Source organism: Enhydra lutris, unplaced genomic scaffold (assembly GCF_002288905.1).
Source record: "Enhydra lutris kenyoni isolate GAN:26980312 unplaced genomic scaffold, ASM228890v2 scaffoldscaffold4, whole genome shotgun sequence".
Lineage (NCBI taxonomy): Eukaryota > Metazoa > Chordata > Mammalia > Carnivora > Mustelidae > Enhydra > Enhydra lutris.
In genome coordinates, this window is record NW_019154088.1 from 29,956,353 (window position 1) to 29,976,706 (window position 20,354).

The window sequence follows — 20,354 nt, forward strand, 5'->3', positions numbered from 1 at the left end:
ACCTTTCACAACAGAATATGAAGAAGAAATTTCAAATGGATGGGTTTATATTTAACATGACATGGAGAAAAACATAATTGGTAGGCAAAGTATTATATTGACTTAAGGACAGAACTTAACATGTAAGTGTACTACATTAAGTAAAGCAAAAATCTGAGTTGAAATAGTTCAACTTGGCAATTTTTTAGGCAAAAAGTCAGTATGTCTTACATAAAAAGAATAGCATTTTTGATCATCTCAAATTTACTAAGACTAAGAAGAATATACGACAACCTACTTACCCGTTTTATTGTCAAAAAATTTGATGTGTCTATCTTCATGAGCAGTTATTGTAACAGGAAGTGTGGGATGACTTACTACTCTGTTAATGTGATTACTGGATTGTAAACCTGAAAAATAAAGGAAGAAAATGCACTAAAGTTCAAGCTTTCGATTAAAATTTGGATAATAGCTCTTTTTTTTCTTTTTAAGATTTTATTTGAGAGAGAGAGAACACGAGCAGGAGAAGAAGGGCAAAGGGAGAAGAAGAACGAGGAAGAAGACTCCTCACTGAGTCCCACTGAGCAGGAAACCCAACATGGGGCTTGATCCCGGGATCCTGGGATCATGACCCGAGCTGAAGGCAGATGCTTAACAGACTGAGCCACCCAGGCAACCCTGGCGGATAGCCTTTTTAAGCTTATCAACAAACAGGAATCATTAAGAAATTAAAGCATTTGTATAAAAGAAAAATCTGAAAACTAAAACTAGAGCTCTGGAGAGATAGTTTTTTTTTTTTTTTTTAAGATTTTATTTATCTATTTGACAGAGATCACAAGTAGGCAGAGAGGTAGGCAGAGAGAGGGGGGGAGGCAAGCTCCCTGCTGAGCAGAGAGCCCAATGTGGGGCTCGATCCCAGGACCCTGGAATCATGACCTGAGCCAAAGGCAGAGGCTTTAACCCACTCAGCCACCCAGGCGTCCCGAGAGATACAGTTTCTTTAAAAATGTTAGTGTAAGCTATCATGTTCTATAATATGGACAGCACTAAACTCAAGGAAAAATTAGGAATATTTTAATGTAGACTATCAGTATAGGTGGTTTAGAATTTTAAGAGCGCCACAGTAATTATTATTTTAAACAAACAGTCCATAAATGAATTACAAGCATTTAATGAACAAATTTGCTTGCAAGTGAAAATTAGATGTTTGCAAGGAACAACCCCCATCCTACCCACACTCACAAAAAAACACAAAGAACAGGAATTAATGTTCTTAGGAATGAAACCTTTCTCTGCTACCAAGTTCTTAACTTCTTATTAGAGATGAGGAAGAAACTAAAGGGATCAAAACTAATGGAAAAATATCATCAACATTTATTAGATTTTAACTACATCAGTCATTCCACACACATACAAGGACACTTAACTTAGACACATTACCTGTGTGAAAGGGAGAAAGGGACTAGAGTTGAAAAGATGCCAGGAAAGACATTTCTTTGACTAATTTTGTTTGAGATTTGATTTGACCATGAAGCTATTTAAATGGTTTAAATAATTATAAAATGATTTTTAAAGGCACTCACACACACACACACACACACACACACACACAAAAGGAAAAGTAAAATTAAACAAATGAGTGTAACTGCATGTCCAACTGAGGTATAAACACAAAGAAATGAACCACTTCAAGTGACTTGAAAGCAGAATAATTAGATGTCCCATCCCAAATGGAATACACCATTCATATGAAACTATTATCGGTAACCAAACTATTGGTGGTGGTGTCATTTTTATTATTTTGAGATGACTCTACCTATATTGTGGAATAAATAAAAAAAGAGATGATGATGATGATGATTTTGCTGACAACCAAGAGTTTGAGCATGATTAAGATGAGATAAAAAGCAAAAAGATAAATCTCAATTTGAATGGGAAGTATTTGTATGAATTTATCGTTCTTTTTACTTTTTAAAAATGCATTTCTAGCTCTGTCCACTGAAGAAGCCCAAACCAACAAGCAATTCAAGAGCCATAAAATCTATGGGCACCAACCCAAAAGCCCTATACCTATATTATAGTCTCTAAATGCCATTTTCCACTAAAAGAAACCATGGCTCCTTAGGGAAATGCATGATTTCAGTCTGGGGCACAAAATGAACAAGATGAACATAAAACATCTTGCCATATCAGAAAGTAAGAAAGTTATCATAGATTAACAGAGTCATGTCAAAAGGACTCAAGAGCAAAACCTGAATAAGCTCCCACTGGCTAAAGATGAAACAATCTGAGGAGTGATAAAGGTAATAACCGCAACAGACTGAAACACATCAGATACATTTACTAGAGATTATAATGGTAATAAAAACACCCCAAAGACTCAAAAGTCACCTTCGGGTAATGCTAGGAAACCACCTCATTATTTTGAAAACTGATAAAGTGGGGAAGGGATCAATAACTGATCTTCCCTTTCACTTATAATCACTAACTCCAGATTAATCAAATTATTGATGAGGGGTATTCTTTTTTTACAGAAATATTCTAGATAATAAGTGAAGAAGGAAGGAAAGAATTAGAAAAATCATTCTTCAACAGAATTAATGCATTAATGGACCTAGGCAATGATCATCAAGACTGAAAACGTAAGAAAAAGATAAACAACCAGACAATATTTACTTCTGATAAAAGCTCACAAATTACTATAGTCTTGCCAAAAACGCAGAAAAACTTTATAATGAAGACAAATAAAAATATTAAACCTGAATTTGAGTAAGCCTCCTCTATTTATAGGAAATAAAATGAAAAGAGAGAGCACATTAAATGATACCACAAGGATGATACCAGCAAAATCCACACTGTGGAGACTACAGGTTGATAAATGATTCAATTTGATAAGTGACTGATAAATGATGGATAAATGATTTAATTTCTTCAATCAAAAAATTCAAGGGAAAAAGAAGAGATGGAGGGGGAACCTACAGATGAGAAGATACCTGAGACACATTATCAATCAATTACAATGCATAGGCCTTATTTGGAACCCTATTTAAATAAACTGTAAAGCACAAATCACAGCCTACAATAGCAACACTGGCCATTCATACATAATTAATAGAGATGGATGATGCTTTCCTCAGGCTTATATTATTTTCTCTACTTTCATATGTATTTCCATTAAAACTTTAGAATTATTTCCCATGCTTTCACACTTAAAATACTCTTACGTTCTCTGTCCCCTAAATGTTTCTCCAAGCTTTTAAGCATAATTTGAGAAAATTGTAAAAACAATGAAAATAAATATACCTAATTTTGTATATTATTAATATATATATATACTATATTAATGTACTAAAACTTTTTCATCATAAATTCAAACAGTCAAAATATAAAACTTAAAGATACCTTCTATTGTCTAATAATCCTTTTTTTAAAAGATTTTATTGATTTATTTGACAGACAGAGATCACAAGTAGGCAGAGAGGCAGGCAGAGAGAGAGGGGGAAGCAGGCTCCCTGCTGAGCAGAGAGCCTGATGTGGGGCTGGATCCCAGAACCCTGGAATCATGACCTGAGCCAAAGGCAGAGGCTTTAAACCACTGAGCCACCCAGGCACTCCTGTAATAATCTTTTTTAAGGTTTCAAAGAAACCTATGAAAACTTACCAGAATCTATCTGTGATGAAAGCATCACCAATGACTGTGATGTTTCTAAATCATAAATTATTGTACTACCAGTGTTGAAAGAGGTCACCATATGAGCTGGATCACAGCCTATAAAGTCAACCGATGTAGGTATTCCATGCTCTGAAAAGAAGCCCAAAGAGATCCAATGTAAAAACAATTTAGAAATCCCTGCTTTACTAATAAGAAAAAGGAATTCAAGTATTGCTGAAATAATGTCAATAATGAAAAAGAGAACAATTACATTAGGATAGTGAGATATAACAGGTAACTTTCCCTCAATTATTTTTAGTTGTTATAACACTCTAACAGTGTAAGAAAACTACAATTAGAGGGCTCAAAGTTATGAGAAGATATGTACAGAAGTTATTTCATTTTTTTAATGTAAAATGATAAATTAGCATTCTCACATCACTATCTTGGGAGATTGCACCTGTTTGAGACCTATAAGCCTTATCAAGTAGCTCACACAAGTTGGAATTTTCGATCTGTGAAAATAAAGCCTGGATCTGGAATTCACTGATGCAGTACCATCCTACCATGTCCTGAGCAGCAATTTCTGTCTTTAATATTCAAATGGCCAGATTAATGCACAACTAGGTAAAATCCAGAGTGTCAAGCAATAAATTAGATGAAGTAAGCAATAAATGTCTAAATAAATGTTTACCTCAAAAGTCTGGGTAATTGAAAAATTAGTAGAATCACTAAGGTATCTAAGAGACCCTACAAAATAAGTGTATACTATTTATCTAAAATGCTTTAAGAGAAAACAGTTTTTAATAAAAATAAAAGGTCTGATTTTTAAAATAACTTAAAAATGTCTTGAAAACATGACTAATACCAGTACACAAGTATATAAATAAATGGTATCAAAAAGCAAATTGCTTACAGCTTTCTTTGATAGGAAAACACCTGAAATTCTACCTGTTATTCACTCTGTACTTCCCACTTAAGGGTGCTAATTCAATGATTATGATACTTCTCATCAGTGTGCTCTTACATATTAGGTATGCTTAAGACTGTGATCCCTTCAGTCTTTCTGGGCAGGCAACTACAGGAAGTGGAGGCCCTCATGTTGTTCCTATGAACAGCCTCATTTGTCTACTTCACTATTTCAAAGACCTTTATTTTTTAAATAGGACATGTCCTGGAAAAGGTCAAAAAGCACCAAGCTATAGAATATACTTGCAAAACTCCTTTCTTGTTTATAAAAAATGACTAGGAGTACAAAGATCATCACAAGCTTTATAAAATTATTTCATTATCTCTCTTAGAGTAACAGAAGAATAGTAAATCATTTGCTTTGTCATTTCTATTTCCAAGTTAAAAAAAAAAAAAAACAACAGCTTTTTTTATAGGGCAAAATTTACTTACCCTTGTCTCCATTGTAAGTGCAAATACATGGCAATTTTTCTTGTGGATTCCATAACCTAACAGTGCCATCTGCTGAACAAGACAGTAATTGATTTTTTATGCCACTATAAGCAAGACCCCAGACAGCATCTGTATGTGCAACTAAAGTGCCAGCTAGAACATTTGGCTCTGGGAAAAAACAACAAACAAACAAAAATTAGCTAAAAGAAGTTAGAAAGAAATGTTTTGGATAAATATAACATCACATAATTAAGTATAAAGACCATGTATAATAGCCCTAAGAAGATAACCAAAATGTACACATTGGCCATCTCTAAGTTGTAGAATTATGGGTTATTTTTTTACCTTCCCCACAATACTTTCCTGTATTCTTAGAATTTTCTATAAAGAACATTACACTTTCTATAAAACAGCTTTAATGACACAGAATTCCCATACCATATAATTCACCAATTTAAAGTATACAATTCAAGGGGGTGCCTGGGTGGTTGATCAAGTGTCTGGCTTTGGCTCAGGTCATCATCTCAGGGTCCTGGAGTGGAGCCCCTTGTCAGGCTCCACACAAAGAGGGCGTCTGCTGGTCCCTCTCCCTTGGCCCCTCCCCTTCCCACTCACTCTCTCTTTCTCAAATAAAGAAAATCTTTAACCAAAAAAAATGTGTATAATACAATGGTTTTTTAAAAAATTTTATTATTTTATTTTTTTATTTTTTATTTTTTACTTACACACTATCATTTTTACTTCCCCACAGTGATTTTGACCTTAGTGTTTTACTGTAAGTTCTTTTTCTTTTAATTTCTTTTCAGCGTAACAGTATTCATTGTTTTTGCACCACACCCAGTGCTCCATGCAATACGTGCCCTGCCTAATACCCACCACCTGGCTCCCCCAACCTCCCACCCCCTCCCCCTTCAAAACCCTCAGGTTGTTTTTCAGAGTCCATAGTCTCTCATGGTTCACCTCCCCTTCCAATTTCCCTCAATTCCCTTCTCCTCTCCATCTCCCCATGTCCTCCATGTTATTTGTTATGCTCCACAAATAAGTGAAACCATATAATTGACTCTCTCTGCTTGACTTATTTCACTCAGCATAATCTCTTCCAGTCCTGTCCATGTTGCTACAAAAGTTGGGTATTCATCCTTTCTGATGGAGGCATAATACTCCATAGTGTATATGGACCACATCTTCCTTATTCATTCGTCCGTTGAAGGGCATCTTGGTTCTTTCCACAGTTTGGCGACCGTGGCCATTGCTGCTATAAACAGTGGGGTACAGATGGCCCTTCTTTTCACTACAACTGTATCTTTGGGGTAAATACCCAGTAGTGCAATTGCAGGACCATAGGGAAGCTCTATTTTTAATTTCTTGAGGAATCTCCACACTGTTCTCCAAAGTGGCTGCACCAACTTGCATTCCCACCAACCGTGTAAGAGGGTTCCCCTTTCTCCACATCCTCTCCAACACATGTTGTTTCCTGTCTTGCTAATTTTGGCCATTCTAACTGGTGTGAGGTGGTATCTCAATGTGGTTTTAATTTGAATCTCCCTGATGGCTAGTGATGATGAACATTTTTTCATGTGTCTGATAGCCATTTGTATGTCTTCATTGCAGAAGTGTCTGTTCATATCTTCCGCCCATTTTTTGATATGATTATCTGTTTTGTGTGTGTTGAGTTTGAGAAGTTCTTTATAGATCCTGGATATCAACCTTTTGTCTGTGTATTATTTTATTATTTATTTGACAGAGAGAGAGAGTGAGACAGTAAGAGGGAATACAACCAGGGGGAGCGGAAGAGGGAGAAGCAGGCTTCCCATTGAGCTGGGAGCCCAAAGCGGAGCTCAATCCCCCGATCCTTGGATCATGCTGGGATCATGAGCTGAGCTGAAGGCAGACACTTAACGACTGAGCCACCCAGGCACCCAAATACAATGGCTTTTATTATGTTCACAGAGTTACACAATCATCAGCACATCAATTTTAGGACATTTTCATCACTCATTAACCATTCCCACCCCCCACTGCCCAATTCTTCCTTCCTGCTTTTCTGCAGCACTACAAAACCACTAATCTACTCTGTTTCTTTAAGTTTGTCTGTTCAGGACATTTCATACAAAGGGTCTTTTGTGATGGGCTTCTTGCACTTAGCAAAATGTTTCCAGGGTTTGTCCATGATGTAGCATGCCTCAGTACTTGACTTCTTTTTATTGTATAATATCCATTGTATGGATATACTATGTTTTATTTACCCATTTATCATTTGATGGACATGGTGGCTAATAATAACATTGTGTACCATCTAGCCTATAATCCTATTTCTTTAGCAAACTCCCACATTCCACAGCTGTTTCTTATCATCTCCGGAATTTTCAGTTTCCAAACTTCCTTCCACATGAATGATTATCTCTATCGACTTTATTGAGAAACTACAGCACTGAAATAAGAACCCCTCCCCTTATCTTTTCTCTATCCAATCTACTAGTTTCTAAAGCCACCTTCTCCTTGCTTTCAGATAGGAGTAAAGAACTGTCCACCTTCTTCTCAAAGGCTAATTCTACCAGGTAAATTTTGGATTCCATTCAACTCACTAACTTCTTTCATGTTTACAGTTTCCGTACTACACAATAATTCTCCTTCTCCTTAGGATCATTACCACAGCAAACAAAGATGCTCCAGAATCTCCTGACTTAAACAAAAACCTTCATTAACCTTCTATCATCCTTCCAACAGACGGCAGAAGAACATATTGAATAAAATGCTTTTTTACCTCTCATTCACTCTTAATCAGTGTAATATGCTTTCTGATACCACCATTACACCAAAATAGCCCTTACTGAAATCACCAATGATGAACTCTCTTTTATCAAGTTTAATGAAATTTTTCTTCCTTTGAAGATTATTTTCTTGGTTATTTTTATCACACTGCTTTTCATCCAGAGTGTGCCTTAAAAAGTTGCCCACAGGTACCTTCACCCTCTGGTCTTTGTCCCAGCATCCAAACTCTGGCTAAGACCTGGGTGACCTATTTGTCACATAAAAAAAGGAACCTTTCTATCTTCCTATTATTGGACTTCTCAGCAACATATGAAAGGGCAGACTGCTTCCTTCTTTTCAAAATGGTTTTTTATTTTGGTATACTTCCATGATCCCACCCCACATTTTCCTTCACTTCCTCCTTCCTCAAAGGCCACTCCTTCTCAGTTTCCTTTGTTGGCTTTCCTGCTCTAGTCACCCTCCCAGTATCAGAGTTGTTCAGGATTTTGTCTTCTCTTTATGCCCTAAACAGTACATTGTTCCCTATGTTATACAATCTATTCTCATATCTTAATATTAGCTACTTGATACTGCCATCTCTTAATATGCCTAAAAACTCACCATCTTTAATCTTCTCACACCTGTTCTTAATATACTCAATTGTTCATGTAAAAAAAAAAAAGGGCAGTAGTGATAAAAATGTTCTGAATTAGATAGTGGTAATGGATGTACAACCCTGTGAATATAGTAAAAACTATATACATACTACCTATATAGTAAAAACTGTATACATAAAAAAGATGAATTTTAGCATGTTAATTGTATTTCAATAAAGCTGTTTTAAAAAGTAACAAAATCAAGAATCACTTATCCATCACTTTATCCACTCAATCCAATTTATCAGTAGATTCTTCCTATTCCACCCTACTTCCCCAGGTCCGCTATGAAGTGATTTACCATCATTACGACCATGGAGAAACATAACTCTCAACTAGTCTACTGGACTACTACATTATAACTTTACAACATTAATTGGTATTCTTTCCTCTACTTCTCCCACCCCTAATCTATTCTCCTTAAAATAGCCAGGGTCACCTTTTTAAACCCTATATTTAGGGGCCCCTGGGTGGCTCAGTGGCTTAAGCCTCTGCCTTCGGCTTGGGTCATGATCTCAGGGTCATGGGATCAAGCCCCGCATCAGGCTCTCTGCTCAGCAGGGAGCCTGCTTCCCTCTCTCTCTCTTCTTGCCTCTCTGCCTACTTGTGATCTCGCTCTGTCAAATAAATAAACAAAATCTTTTAAAAAAATAATAAACCCTAGATTTATGGGTCACTTTCTGGATTAAAGACTCTTTACTGAAAGTTTCCTTTAGGAAAAAAAAAAAAGAAAAAGATTTTATTTATTTTATCTCAAGCAGACTTTATGCCAAGTGTGGGGCATCTCACAGGGCTCAATCCCATGACCCTGAGGATCATTATCTGAGCCAAAAACCAAGAGTTGGATGCTCAACTGACTGAGCCACCCAAATGCCCACTAAAAGTTTCCTTTTATCCTTTCGATTGTGACGTAAATGTCACTATTTTGGACTATATCTAAAGAATATTATCTTCCATAGTATTTCTATATCTTCATACTGCTTATTAAAATTTCTAGCCATAAACTGGATGCCTTTGTTTGTTTGATGTCTGTCCTTTCACTAGACTAACTCTTATTTCTTGATATAGTGCTTAACACCATACCTGGCAAATTTAAGCACCAAGTGTGTGTTAAATAAAAAGAACAAAGAGATCCTGGATTTTATTTATTTATTTATTTATTTATTTATTTATTTATTTATTTTTGATGTCTAACAATGTTAGAGTACATTTTTTTTAAAGTTATTTATTCATTTATTTATCAATCAGAGAGAGAAAGAGAGAGAGAGACTGAGAGAGAGCACAAGCAAGGGGAGAAGCAGCTTCCCACTAAGCAAGGAGCCCAATGCGGGACTCAATACCAGAACACTGGGATCATGACCTGAGCGGAAAGCAGATACTTAACTGACTGAGCCACCCAGGTGTCCCACTCCTGAAATTTTTTTAAATGCACCAACTATTAAGTAGATCACTGTTCATTCAACCTTCTCATATTAATAAATATTCTTTTTGTTTTAATTTCTTATAATTACAAACATGCCCTTATAAATACATTTGAATACAGATATAGGTATTTCTGTGGGACAGATTTTAAAAGTATCATTTGTGAGTAAAAGGGTTTTCTTAATTAAGAAATTTTTTGTCCTCTAAAATGTACTGATTTACACAGCGCCACTATTTGTTTCTACTTTCTTCTGCTAAGTATTTTTGTTTTGTTTTGTTTTTTTTTTTTTTTTTAAAGATTTTATTTATTTTACTTGACAGATAGAGATCACAGGTAGGCAGAGAGGCAGGCAGAGAGAGAGAGAGAGGAGGAAGCAGGCTCCCTGCCGAGCAGAGAGCCCGATGCGGGGCTCGATCACAGGACCCTGGGATCATGACCTGAGCCGAAGGCAGAGGCTTTAATCCACTGAGCCACCCAGGCGCCCCCTGTTTTGTTTTTTTTTTAAAGATTTATTTATTTGACAGAAATCACAAGTAGGCAGAGAGGCAGGCAGAGAGAGAGGAGGAAGCAGGCTCCCCGCTGAGCGGAGAGCCCGATGCGGGGCTCTATCCCAGAACCCTGAGATCATGACCCAAGCCGAAGGCAGAGGCTTTAACCCACTGAGCCACCCAGGCGCCCCATGCTAAGTATTTCTGAACTACATAAACTATTTCTTAAGTTTAAAAAATTGTTCATTACATTTTATTTTCCTTTTTGTTAACTAGCACTAAAATTAATTGTTTTAATTAATATAGTTTTTTTTTAATTTTTGGACAATAAAGTACCAATTCACAGGTTTAAATATTCCATGGTATGATACTGCTTAATTTTCCCTATTTAATAAAGCAAATTAATAGTAAATGAAAACTAAATGAGAAGACTAATACTTGCTTAAGCAATTTATAATAATATTTTGTCAGTTCCATTCACTTAAAAAGATGTTTTAAGCCTTTCACTTACCATAGGTATCATATGGATCCACATTAGGGCTAGGCATATTCCACCACTGGATGGTTGCATCAATACCACCACTAAAACACTGTTCTCCATTAGAACTAATAGCTAATGATAGAACAGGACCACTATTACAGGAAAAGAGGGAAAAAATTACTTATAAAGTCTAAGAAGACATATCTGTATCCCCCCAACCTCTAAACTCATGCAGTATGTAAAAACTGTTTAAAATTTAAAACATAAATTTGAACAGTACAGATTATATTCTCACTAATACAATCAATCAAATGAAATACTACTTAACAAATGTCTTTTCTACTATAAAAAACTGCAAGAAAATTTTAAGCTTTGAGGATTCATAAATAATAGTGAACAATAACTATGGTTGTTAATTTAAGCACAAATTCAATAAAACTTACATGTGGGCCCTAAATGTGTAGATAGGCTCTACATCTAAAGAGGCACTCCTGAAAGAGGAAAGTACAAGGGTGGGGGAGGAGAAGGTAATTAAATAACTTCAAATCACTGGTTGACATTCAAGAATCATTAGGTAAGATCAAATGAAAGCTTTAAAAAAGAGAACCATATAGAAGGATAATTACTTATAATTATTAGCAAATTTAGAAGGAAAAAAAGACAGGCTAATGTGAAAATACTTGCTTTTTGGCAGGAACTGTTTTTTGCAAGTTCCAAAGTTTCAGAGTATGGTCCTCAGAGGCAGTAACCAGCACAGGTTCTACAGGATGAAAAGCTAATGCCCGTACTCCATCGAAATGGCTACGTAGTGTATACTTGGGGTTCCATGTCTTTCGAAAGGCATCTTTATTGGCAGGCAACTAAAAAGAAAGAGTGCAATATTTAGTGGTAAAAGTTGTAAACTGATAGGCAAGTGGAGTTTTGTGTGTTTTGGTGTGTAAAATATATATATTAAACTGCTTTGCTAAAACGTCCAGTGGAAATTTAATGTACCTTAAAAACTTTATAACAAATCTTTATCATTTAACAAATGATACTAAGAAGAATAACTTCAATTAGCTTTCAAATATGTAGATCAAATGAAGAGTTCCTTAATCTGTTTTACCTAATCATCAGGCTAAAGCCAAAAGTCCTATTAAACATCAGATGAGAACAACAAAAAAACTACCATGCTGCAATGCTTTACATGAAAAAAATAAAAATTATATAAATCACTACCAAAAATCCAAGCGAACAGTATTAACAATACAGTTGTCATTTAGAAAATTAGCATGTGAAATTTTTAAAGGAAGCAAATTAAGGTACTTTCCAAAAGTCTGAACTAAAGACACTTTAGGAATATCGTCATCCTATTTTCATTATTATTGTTGATATTGGTAAGAGGTTAATCTTTTTACCTTCACTTCTCCATCTGTAAAGATAAACCACTTCTAAAGTAGTCAGAAGTTTACTAGAATTTAGTTGCTTATATACTTTGAAAATATTAATGAGAATAATCCAGCCCACCAAGGCTGATGTCTCTAAAAAGCATGCTCATCTAGATATAATATGGAGAAAAAAGAAATGCTATAAAAGGGAAAAAATAAATTTGCTGAAAAACTGCAAATTTGTTCATACAAAATCTAAACAAGTATAGTTAACTCTCAATTGAGTGTTTATTGTCTATAAAAAATTTAATCCAAGACTACTTTCACCTCTGAACACTACCTTCCCATCCAATCTCCATTCTCTCTCCATCCCTCAAATGAAGGACTAAGTATTCAGGAAATGGCAAGCTAACTTTAACATTATGCTTACAAAAATAAAAGTTCAAAAATAAAACAATTTTTAAGAAGTATCCTGAAGGCAAGTGATTCAGGTTACCTATTTTTCTCTTGTTGACACCAAAATATGGCTCAATTTGAGTAAATAATTGAGAGTTGACTACTCAGGATAGATATTTATCAACCAATATTATAAGGTAATCAATCATCCCAAACTTCTAGCTAATCCACCACAATACCTAAGAAAAATTTAAGCACCACAAAGTAATTACAAAAGAAAAACTACATGTCACTTCAAATCAACATACTGACACACTTAAACTTATCTTTTCCATGCACCTTGACATTAATTCTGTTTTATAAGTGTTTCCAAAAAAATAAGGAGCCTTCTATTAAATCATTAAAAAATTAAAAATAAAACTGCACTTACATCATAACTATAGTCTGCATCATTTGTTACCGTCAAGTCTGCAAGGTCTCCAAGGCCCAGTACACTTAACAAAACATCATCAGAACCCATAATAAATGACTTGCCTCCTCCAGATGGAAACGTTATTGGTTCAGCTATAAAGAACAAAACCGCTTCTTAAATGCTGAAAAATCATACAGTACAAGACAATATTGTGGGGGAAATGTAAGCACTTAACAGTTACAATATTAAAATAATTATTTTTTTATTTTCCCACTTCCCTCCTATTTCTTCCACTCAAAAAATCCTATTACTGAGTATCAATAAACAAATGTTTATTTTCTTATTTATAAACTGCAACATAATCTTCTACAAATCAAATATGCACTAGATACATTATTCCAGGATGGGAGGGGGGCCACCGAAGCCTTGTGCTTTGTCTATTTAAATTAATTACTTATCACTTTGGTACAATTAGAACTATAATATTTTTTAAATGTTATAGTCCTTTTGCTTTGTATCGTATTTGCTTAGAAGTGCTAGGTATTCTAGTCCCTGATAAAAATTAATGTAAGTATTCAAAAGTAAATGGTATCCAATTTATCAGTTTACTAGTTTACTGAAATGAAGCCTTAAATTGCTCAAGTTACTCCAGTAACAACAATGTTCTAGGAAGAGGGTGGTTCTATAACCAAAACTGTCAGCTTCCTTTCTGTAAAAGGTTAATCCATGTGATGTTCAAAATGCCTTCCAGTTTCAAGCTTTGACTATGATTTCTTATTTTAACTCTCCTTTTATTTACTATCCTTCTAAAATAAAATAACTATTCTATATTGACTAACAATACTTTAAATTTCTATTACTGTTAACATCAAACTCTGCCATAATCAGAATAGCTATACTATTATATAAGTATTTTGCTGTAACAGTTACAGTACAAGGAATAATTCTCAGTATTATCTTACACATGCTTTGAAATAAAAATTTTAATCTGATGATACAAGAAGAAAGTACACAAGTCATTGTAATACAAAACAATTCAACATGTCAAAAAAACATTTAAAATTCATGAGCAAATTTAAGAGAAACATTTAAAAACTAAGCTAATTAATAATTTTGAAAAGTTCCTACTACAAGAAACATAACAGATGTAATGAAATTGGTCAGTCATCACTAATACTACTGAAAATTACTCTAAGACACAAGTCATCTTCTCCTCAATATATACTACTACAAAAGTAAAATTTACCTTTATTCAGAATATCATAATTTATTATCAAAGTAAGCTAATGAAGTTGTGAGTCAGCAACCAATCTAGAGTAAATATGACAAGATATATATATATATACACAGGTATATATATACTATACATATATAGTATATATATACCAGGAGTATTTAATCTTTCAATGATTATGCTTATTAAATCTAAATCTACAGAACTGATCCTACCAATATCTAGTATGCAGTTATTGGTAATATTAGAAGCTGCAAAAAACTATAAAAAAACCATTTCAAATGATGTTAAGAATAACTATGTAAAATTCATTAGGTAATATTTTCTCAAAGCATTTTTAGCCAGTATAAGGACAAATTTTTCTTTTAATTTCATAATTTGTTTATAAGACAAGTTAGAACAAATTGCCACAATTCCTCCCACTCACAATTACACACTCATTAACACAAATCTTAATAAAAGCCCAATAAATTACTTTTAACATAATAACAAATTATTCTGCATTATTATATAGAACTTTTGCAGAGATTATTTCTGATCAGCTGTTGAGAAATTTAGGGGCATGTGAAGCGAAGTACCTGCGCAGTTTTAACTACTTTTAACCAGATTTCTAATTAAGCATATGATTGCATTTCTCCATCTCACTCTATATACATACATTTATTTATACATAGCAAGCTTACTGCTCATTCAGCATTTATTACATATAGCTATGTATTTCTACTTTCCATAATCACCCATCACTGGGGCATACTGTAATCACAGTAAATACTCAATTTATTTGTCCTTGTTTTTCTGCAGAGGGAATTAGTTTCTATTCTATAAATTCATCTTATTTATAACTAATTACAGCAAATGATTGCATAAACATAAACAAAGTCATTAGCAATTCAAAGAAACAAAAATTAAAAGTAGTTTTTAATAAAATTTTGATACTTTTTATCAGTTAACCTAAGAGATTTCATCAAGCAATTTAAGAATACTATTACTATATTAGCATTTCCTTTTTTGGAAATTTTACGGTCTACAAAATGGGATCTTATAACAAGGTTCTTTTCATACTATAACTAATTCTCCTTTTTATGGACACTCCACTGACTAAGGAAACCTATAGTTCACATATCAAACGAACCCTTTCTTCTTCAATTTTATCAAACCTAAAGAACACAGCCAAATAATTAATTCCACTTATGCCAGTGGTGACATGGTATATCTTAAATCTTTATTAAAAACGGTCTGGTTGGAAAGAAAACAGTCTGGTTAAAAACACTTTCTTTACAAAATGGAGTATAATATGAACTTCAACAAGAAAGCATAAAGTTGGAAAAATGCCACTGAAATAAGAGATTATGAACTCTAATGTTCCCTTCTCAGCTGTAAGTCAAAGTTGAATTTGCATCTTTTTAAATAACAAACTCTAATGAAAGATTTATCCTTTAAAAAGTACAATGAGGTTCATGCTTATTGGCCCCCTCTCCTCCTTCCATCATTAACAAGTTAGATCACTGATTTAAATTTTTTTTTTTTTAAAAGTACACATACACAGGATGCCTGGTAGCTGGCGACTGAGCATCCAACTCTTTGTTTCAGCTCAAGTCATGATATCATGGGTCGTGGGACTGAGCCCCACATTGGGGCTTAAGGGAAGTCCACTTGAGTTTCTCCCTCAGCCCCTCGCCTGACTCATTCACTCTATCCCCCCAAAATAAAATCTCAAAAGAAAAAAAAATTAAAAAAAAAAAAGTACACATATACATAAACACTTTCAGAGCTCTAAACTCATTTTTGTGTAGTGTGGGCCCTGACTGGCTATTTCCAGAGTCAATGGTTTGAGACATTTAAAAGGGTTTCTCTTTCTGCTAGTATGCTTTGCCTTAAATTACAAAACCTACAGTTTACATTAGCAAGTTTTCCAAGTATTATTTGTTAAAATAGACCAAAAGCTAAGGAAGCTAAGCCACTACTAAATAGCTAAAATAAATAATGGAATTGGCACATGCATAGAAAATACCTCCTAACGTAAAACAAGTAAATAGCTTAATAGTGAAAAAGAAATCTGGAAAAATCAACAAACTATTTTACTATTCCTGTTGTTTTTCATGCTTTAATATATTTTGTTTTGGTTTTATTATTTTAGCGATTTTCCTTACTTCAAATTTCATCACAGATTATGATGAATGGTAAATACATGCAGAGATGACTGACAGAAAAATGCAAAATTAACTTTAACTGTACTGAAAATGTGCTACTCAAGATCTCTTAAAAAAAGACAACAACAACAACAAGGTGGGGCATCTGGGTGGCTCAGTTAGTTAAGCATCATGGATCAAGCCCTAGGTTGGGCTCCCTGCTCAGCAAGGGGTCTGCTTTTCCCTCTGCCCTTCACCCTACTTGTGTGCTCTATCTCTAATAAATAAACAAAACCCTTAAGAACACAAACAAAAAACCAAGGTATCCAAAAATATTTAACTGGGGCATCAAATTCCCTTATACAGCACAAGCAGAAATGATAATGAAATATAGTCTATACACCAAATTATTAGATACTAAATTATCTTATATATATATACTCATATATCACAATAAACCTTTGATGAGAATTCAGTCTCATAACTTAGAATTGTAACTATCCAGACCTAGAATTCTAAGTTACTCAAGTATATCTATACAACTTCAGCTAAAATAAATTTTGGTAAAAATGCCTGAGTAGTACTTTCATTTCCTACACATTTCTAGTTTAGACACATTTTTAGAATATACTAGATACTATATATCTGGTACCAAGTTAAACAATAATTCTATTCCTTTCTTCTAAAATAATTAAATTAGGCATCTGTTCCATATATTTTTAGAAATTATATGCAAAGTTCCAAGTACAATGTCAGGAATTTAGATGTCTTCCAAGAAGGTAGTAGTTATTGTCAGGTGCTAAATTCAAGCAATATGACAAAATGACTGAACAGTTTTTTCCCATATGTGCTCCTTAAAGTCCTTTGTTAAACTACTATTTTCCTGATCTGTGAGCTAAAATTAGATTTCAGAACAGTACTCTAAATTGACTTACGGCAGAAACAACTCCACTTAACATTAAAAACAAAAGTAAAATAGATAGACATAAAAGTCAAAAATTCGGGATGCCTGGGTAGCTCAGTCAGTTAAGTGTCTGCCTTAGGCTCAAGTCATGATCCCAGGGTCCTGGGATGGCGTCCTGCATCAGGCTCCTTGCTCAGCAGGGACCTGCTTCTCCCTCTACCCCTCCTCACTGCTTGTGATCTCTCTTTCAAAAGGGGTGGGGAAAGCCAAAAACTCCAAAATCCTTAAGAAAATTGTATCAAGAGCTTGCCCAAACCCTCTCTCAAGATCATGCAAGCAGATCTTCAGCACTTTAAAACAGCAGCAAATTTACAATATTAAGGAGATTAATGTCTTCTGCAATAAAAGTAAACACAGTAGCTATATTTTGTATCCTCCTCTGCTCTTGCACCTTTATAATCAGTCATTCCAGTAAAGGCTGACCTTGACTGATTAGAAAGGGGGGGCACCTGCGTGGCTCAGCTGGCTAAGCATCCAACCCTTGATTTTGCTCAGGTCATGATCTCAGGGTTATAAGATCAGCCCCACACAACTCAGAACCTGCTTAAGATTCTCTCTCTCCCTCTGCCTCCCTCCTTTCTCTCTCTCTGCCATCTCTTAAAAAAAGTCCTGAAGGGATGAGGAACAATTTATCTCTCAGATCAGTTATCATGTCATAGAGTTTTGTCCTGTTGAACCCAGTAAATTAATGTTGGCTGTAGAGGTTCTTTTCATGGCTACTGTCTGACTTGCTAGCAGCCTTAAACTAATTTACTAACAAAACAGGCTATTTTTCAGAAGTTCCAGTTATAAAAATCTCAGATAAATAGATCTTCAGTTTTCCAAACTGAAATATTTCAAATATTTCCAAAGATATTAAAAAGATTTAAATACTTAGTATAGTCACAATTTCTGTAGTGAAATATATACTATGTTTTATATCTATATATAAAATTGAGTCTTCCATCATTCAACCAAAGCTCTGTAAGCTCACAGACACAAGTACCCTTAACAGGCAATTTTGGTGTTTAAAATGATTAATGTTGAACAATGCATAGAATAAAACACGAGTTTTTCCCCAATTTAATTCACTATCATAAAAAGTTAAATAAGTACACATGATTTTTATATGAGGGCAACAAATAATTGACTCTCCCTGGTGTTCATATGGGTATTTTCCTGCCACACTTATACAAATGTGTCATTAACAAAGCAACCCCAATTTTTCTCAATTTTTTTTCACTTTTCCTAAATTTGAAGTTTCATTTACCCATGTGTGCTCTGAGATTCTCATAATAGTATGAAAAGTCAACACTGTCACAGGCCATAAATTTAAAGGGAGAATTTCAGCTGTTGCCTGGATTATTCAGGCCAAAATATACAAAACTCAAAAGCATCTGCAGTACTGTGAGATCTCTTTAACTATGAACTTCAAAAATGACAGAACTATTTTCTTAAGTATTTTGAAAGAAAAAAGTTTTAAGAATGTCAAAAAAAATTTTGAAAGGACAAAAAAAGCTATTTTGTAATCAGTATCAAGTAAAAACAAAACAGGCAAACTCAAGGTCACACATTATGACCTTATATTTATTTATATTTACTATGACTTTATATTTACTAAAGCCAGTATTAATGGACTAACAGCTACTTAATTATTAAATTTCACTATGGCTATTAGAATATTAGTAACTCTATAGAAACTATCATTCATCCATGTATCCGTAACAAAATGCTAGGCAGTGAGATGTTAAGAATTAATGGGAACAGGTGAAATCTTACACATTTATTGTCCTAACAGTAATCCCTAATTTCTCAGAAATGCTTAAGTATCTTTACTTCTGCATGGAAGTAGGCAGTATGCCAAATAGTCTGAATTTTCTAAAGTAATTATCACAGGGATTATGCGAGGATTTTCTCCCTGATACTGAATGACTGCAAACAAATTCTGTAACAACTGAGAAACTGCCAACTGGATGTCTAACCATCAGTTAAATTCGACATAAAAGAAAATGTATCCTTACTCACAAAATAGCTCTCCTTTATAACTTTCCCACTTACAAGTATCATCACCTTTGCTCTGGTTTCTATTCTTAAAATTCGGCAACTACATTTTAATAATTCCTCTTCAACTTGTAGGGGCATCTGGATGGCTCTGTCAGTTAAGTGTCCCACTCTCAATTTTGGCTCAGGTCACGACTGTGGAACTGAGCCTCACATCCAGCTCCATGCTTCCTGGGGAGTCTGCTTGGGATTCACCCTCACCCTCTGCACACTCCCCCACCAATATAACTAAAAATAAATAATCTTTTCTTTAAAAATTCCTCAACTTTTGGGGGCGCCTAGGTGGCTCAGTGGGTTAGGCCTCTGCCTTCGGCTCAGGTCATGGTCTCCGGGTCCTGGGATCGCGCCCCGCGTCGGGCACTCTGATCAGCAGGGAGCCTGCTTCCCTTCCTCTCTCTCTGCCTGCCTCTCTGCCTACTTGTGATCTCTCTCTCTGTCAAATAAATAAATAAAATCTTTAAAAAAAAAAAATTCCTCAACTTTTAAAATGGGGGTAGGGTTGTTTTTAAAAAGAATTTTCCCAGGAAAAAAAAAAATTCTCCTCTCTTATGCTTCAGCTTAATCTACCCTGTTGACTTTTTTCTAATCAAAGCGTTCATTCTTATCAATTACTGCCACATATTCCTAATTAGTTTTCCTAACCCCCAGCCCCACTTACCTTCTACAAAATTGGAAAGCAACAGTCAAATTAATTTTCTAAAATTATCACAATTATCACCCCTAATTCAGAAGCCACAAGTGGCACCTTAACTTCTTTGGATCAAAGCTAACTAAAATCTTGTACTTTACACCTTGCATGTGGCTTCATGATCTGATCCAATTTTTCCTATTTGATCTCATCTTTTAATGCTCCACAACACAAATCTCCCTGATTTTAGACTCAAAGCAGCCTCCTCATCTCTCTCTCTCTCTCTCTCTCTCTCTCTCTCTTTCACACACACACACACACACACACACACACACACACACACACACACACAC

At 34.6% G+C, this 20,354-nt stretch overlaps 1 protein-coding gene across 3 annotated transcripts in view; it reads right to left on the reverse strand.

The window, feature by feature from the left end:
- Nucleotides 1-20,354, reverse strand: part of LOC111158524 (striatin 3) — a 113,523-nt gene that overhangs the window by 7,071 nt on the left and 86,098 nt on the right. For 2 of the 3 annotated variants that reach the window (XM_022520622.1, XM_022520627.1), the window contains 7 exons: nucleotides 13,025-13,158; nucleotides 11,516-11,691; nucleotides 11,275-11,322; nucleotides 10,862-10,983; nucleotides 5,033-5,200; nucleotides 3,641-3,781; nucleotides 282-389 (listed from right to left, as the gene is read on the reverse strand). In XM_022520622.1, coding sequence (XP_022376330.1) covers nucleotides 282-389; nucleotides 3,641-3,781; nucleotides 5,033-5,200; nucleotides 10,862-10,983; nucleotides 11,275-11,322; nucleotides 11,516-11,691; nucleotides 13,025-13,158 — 897 coding nt within the window. Of the gene's footprint in view, nucleotides 1-281; nucleotides 390-3,640; nucleotides 3,782-5,032; nucleotides 5,201-10,861; nucleotides 10,984-11,274; nucleotides 11,323-11,515; nucleotides 11,692-13,024; nucleotides 13,159-17,688; nucleotides 17,769-17,935; nucleotides 18,012-20,354 lie in introns of all 3 variants that reach the window. The other variant, XM_022520611.1, reaches the window with a different exon arrangement.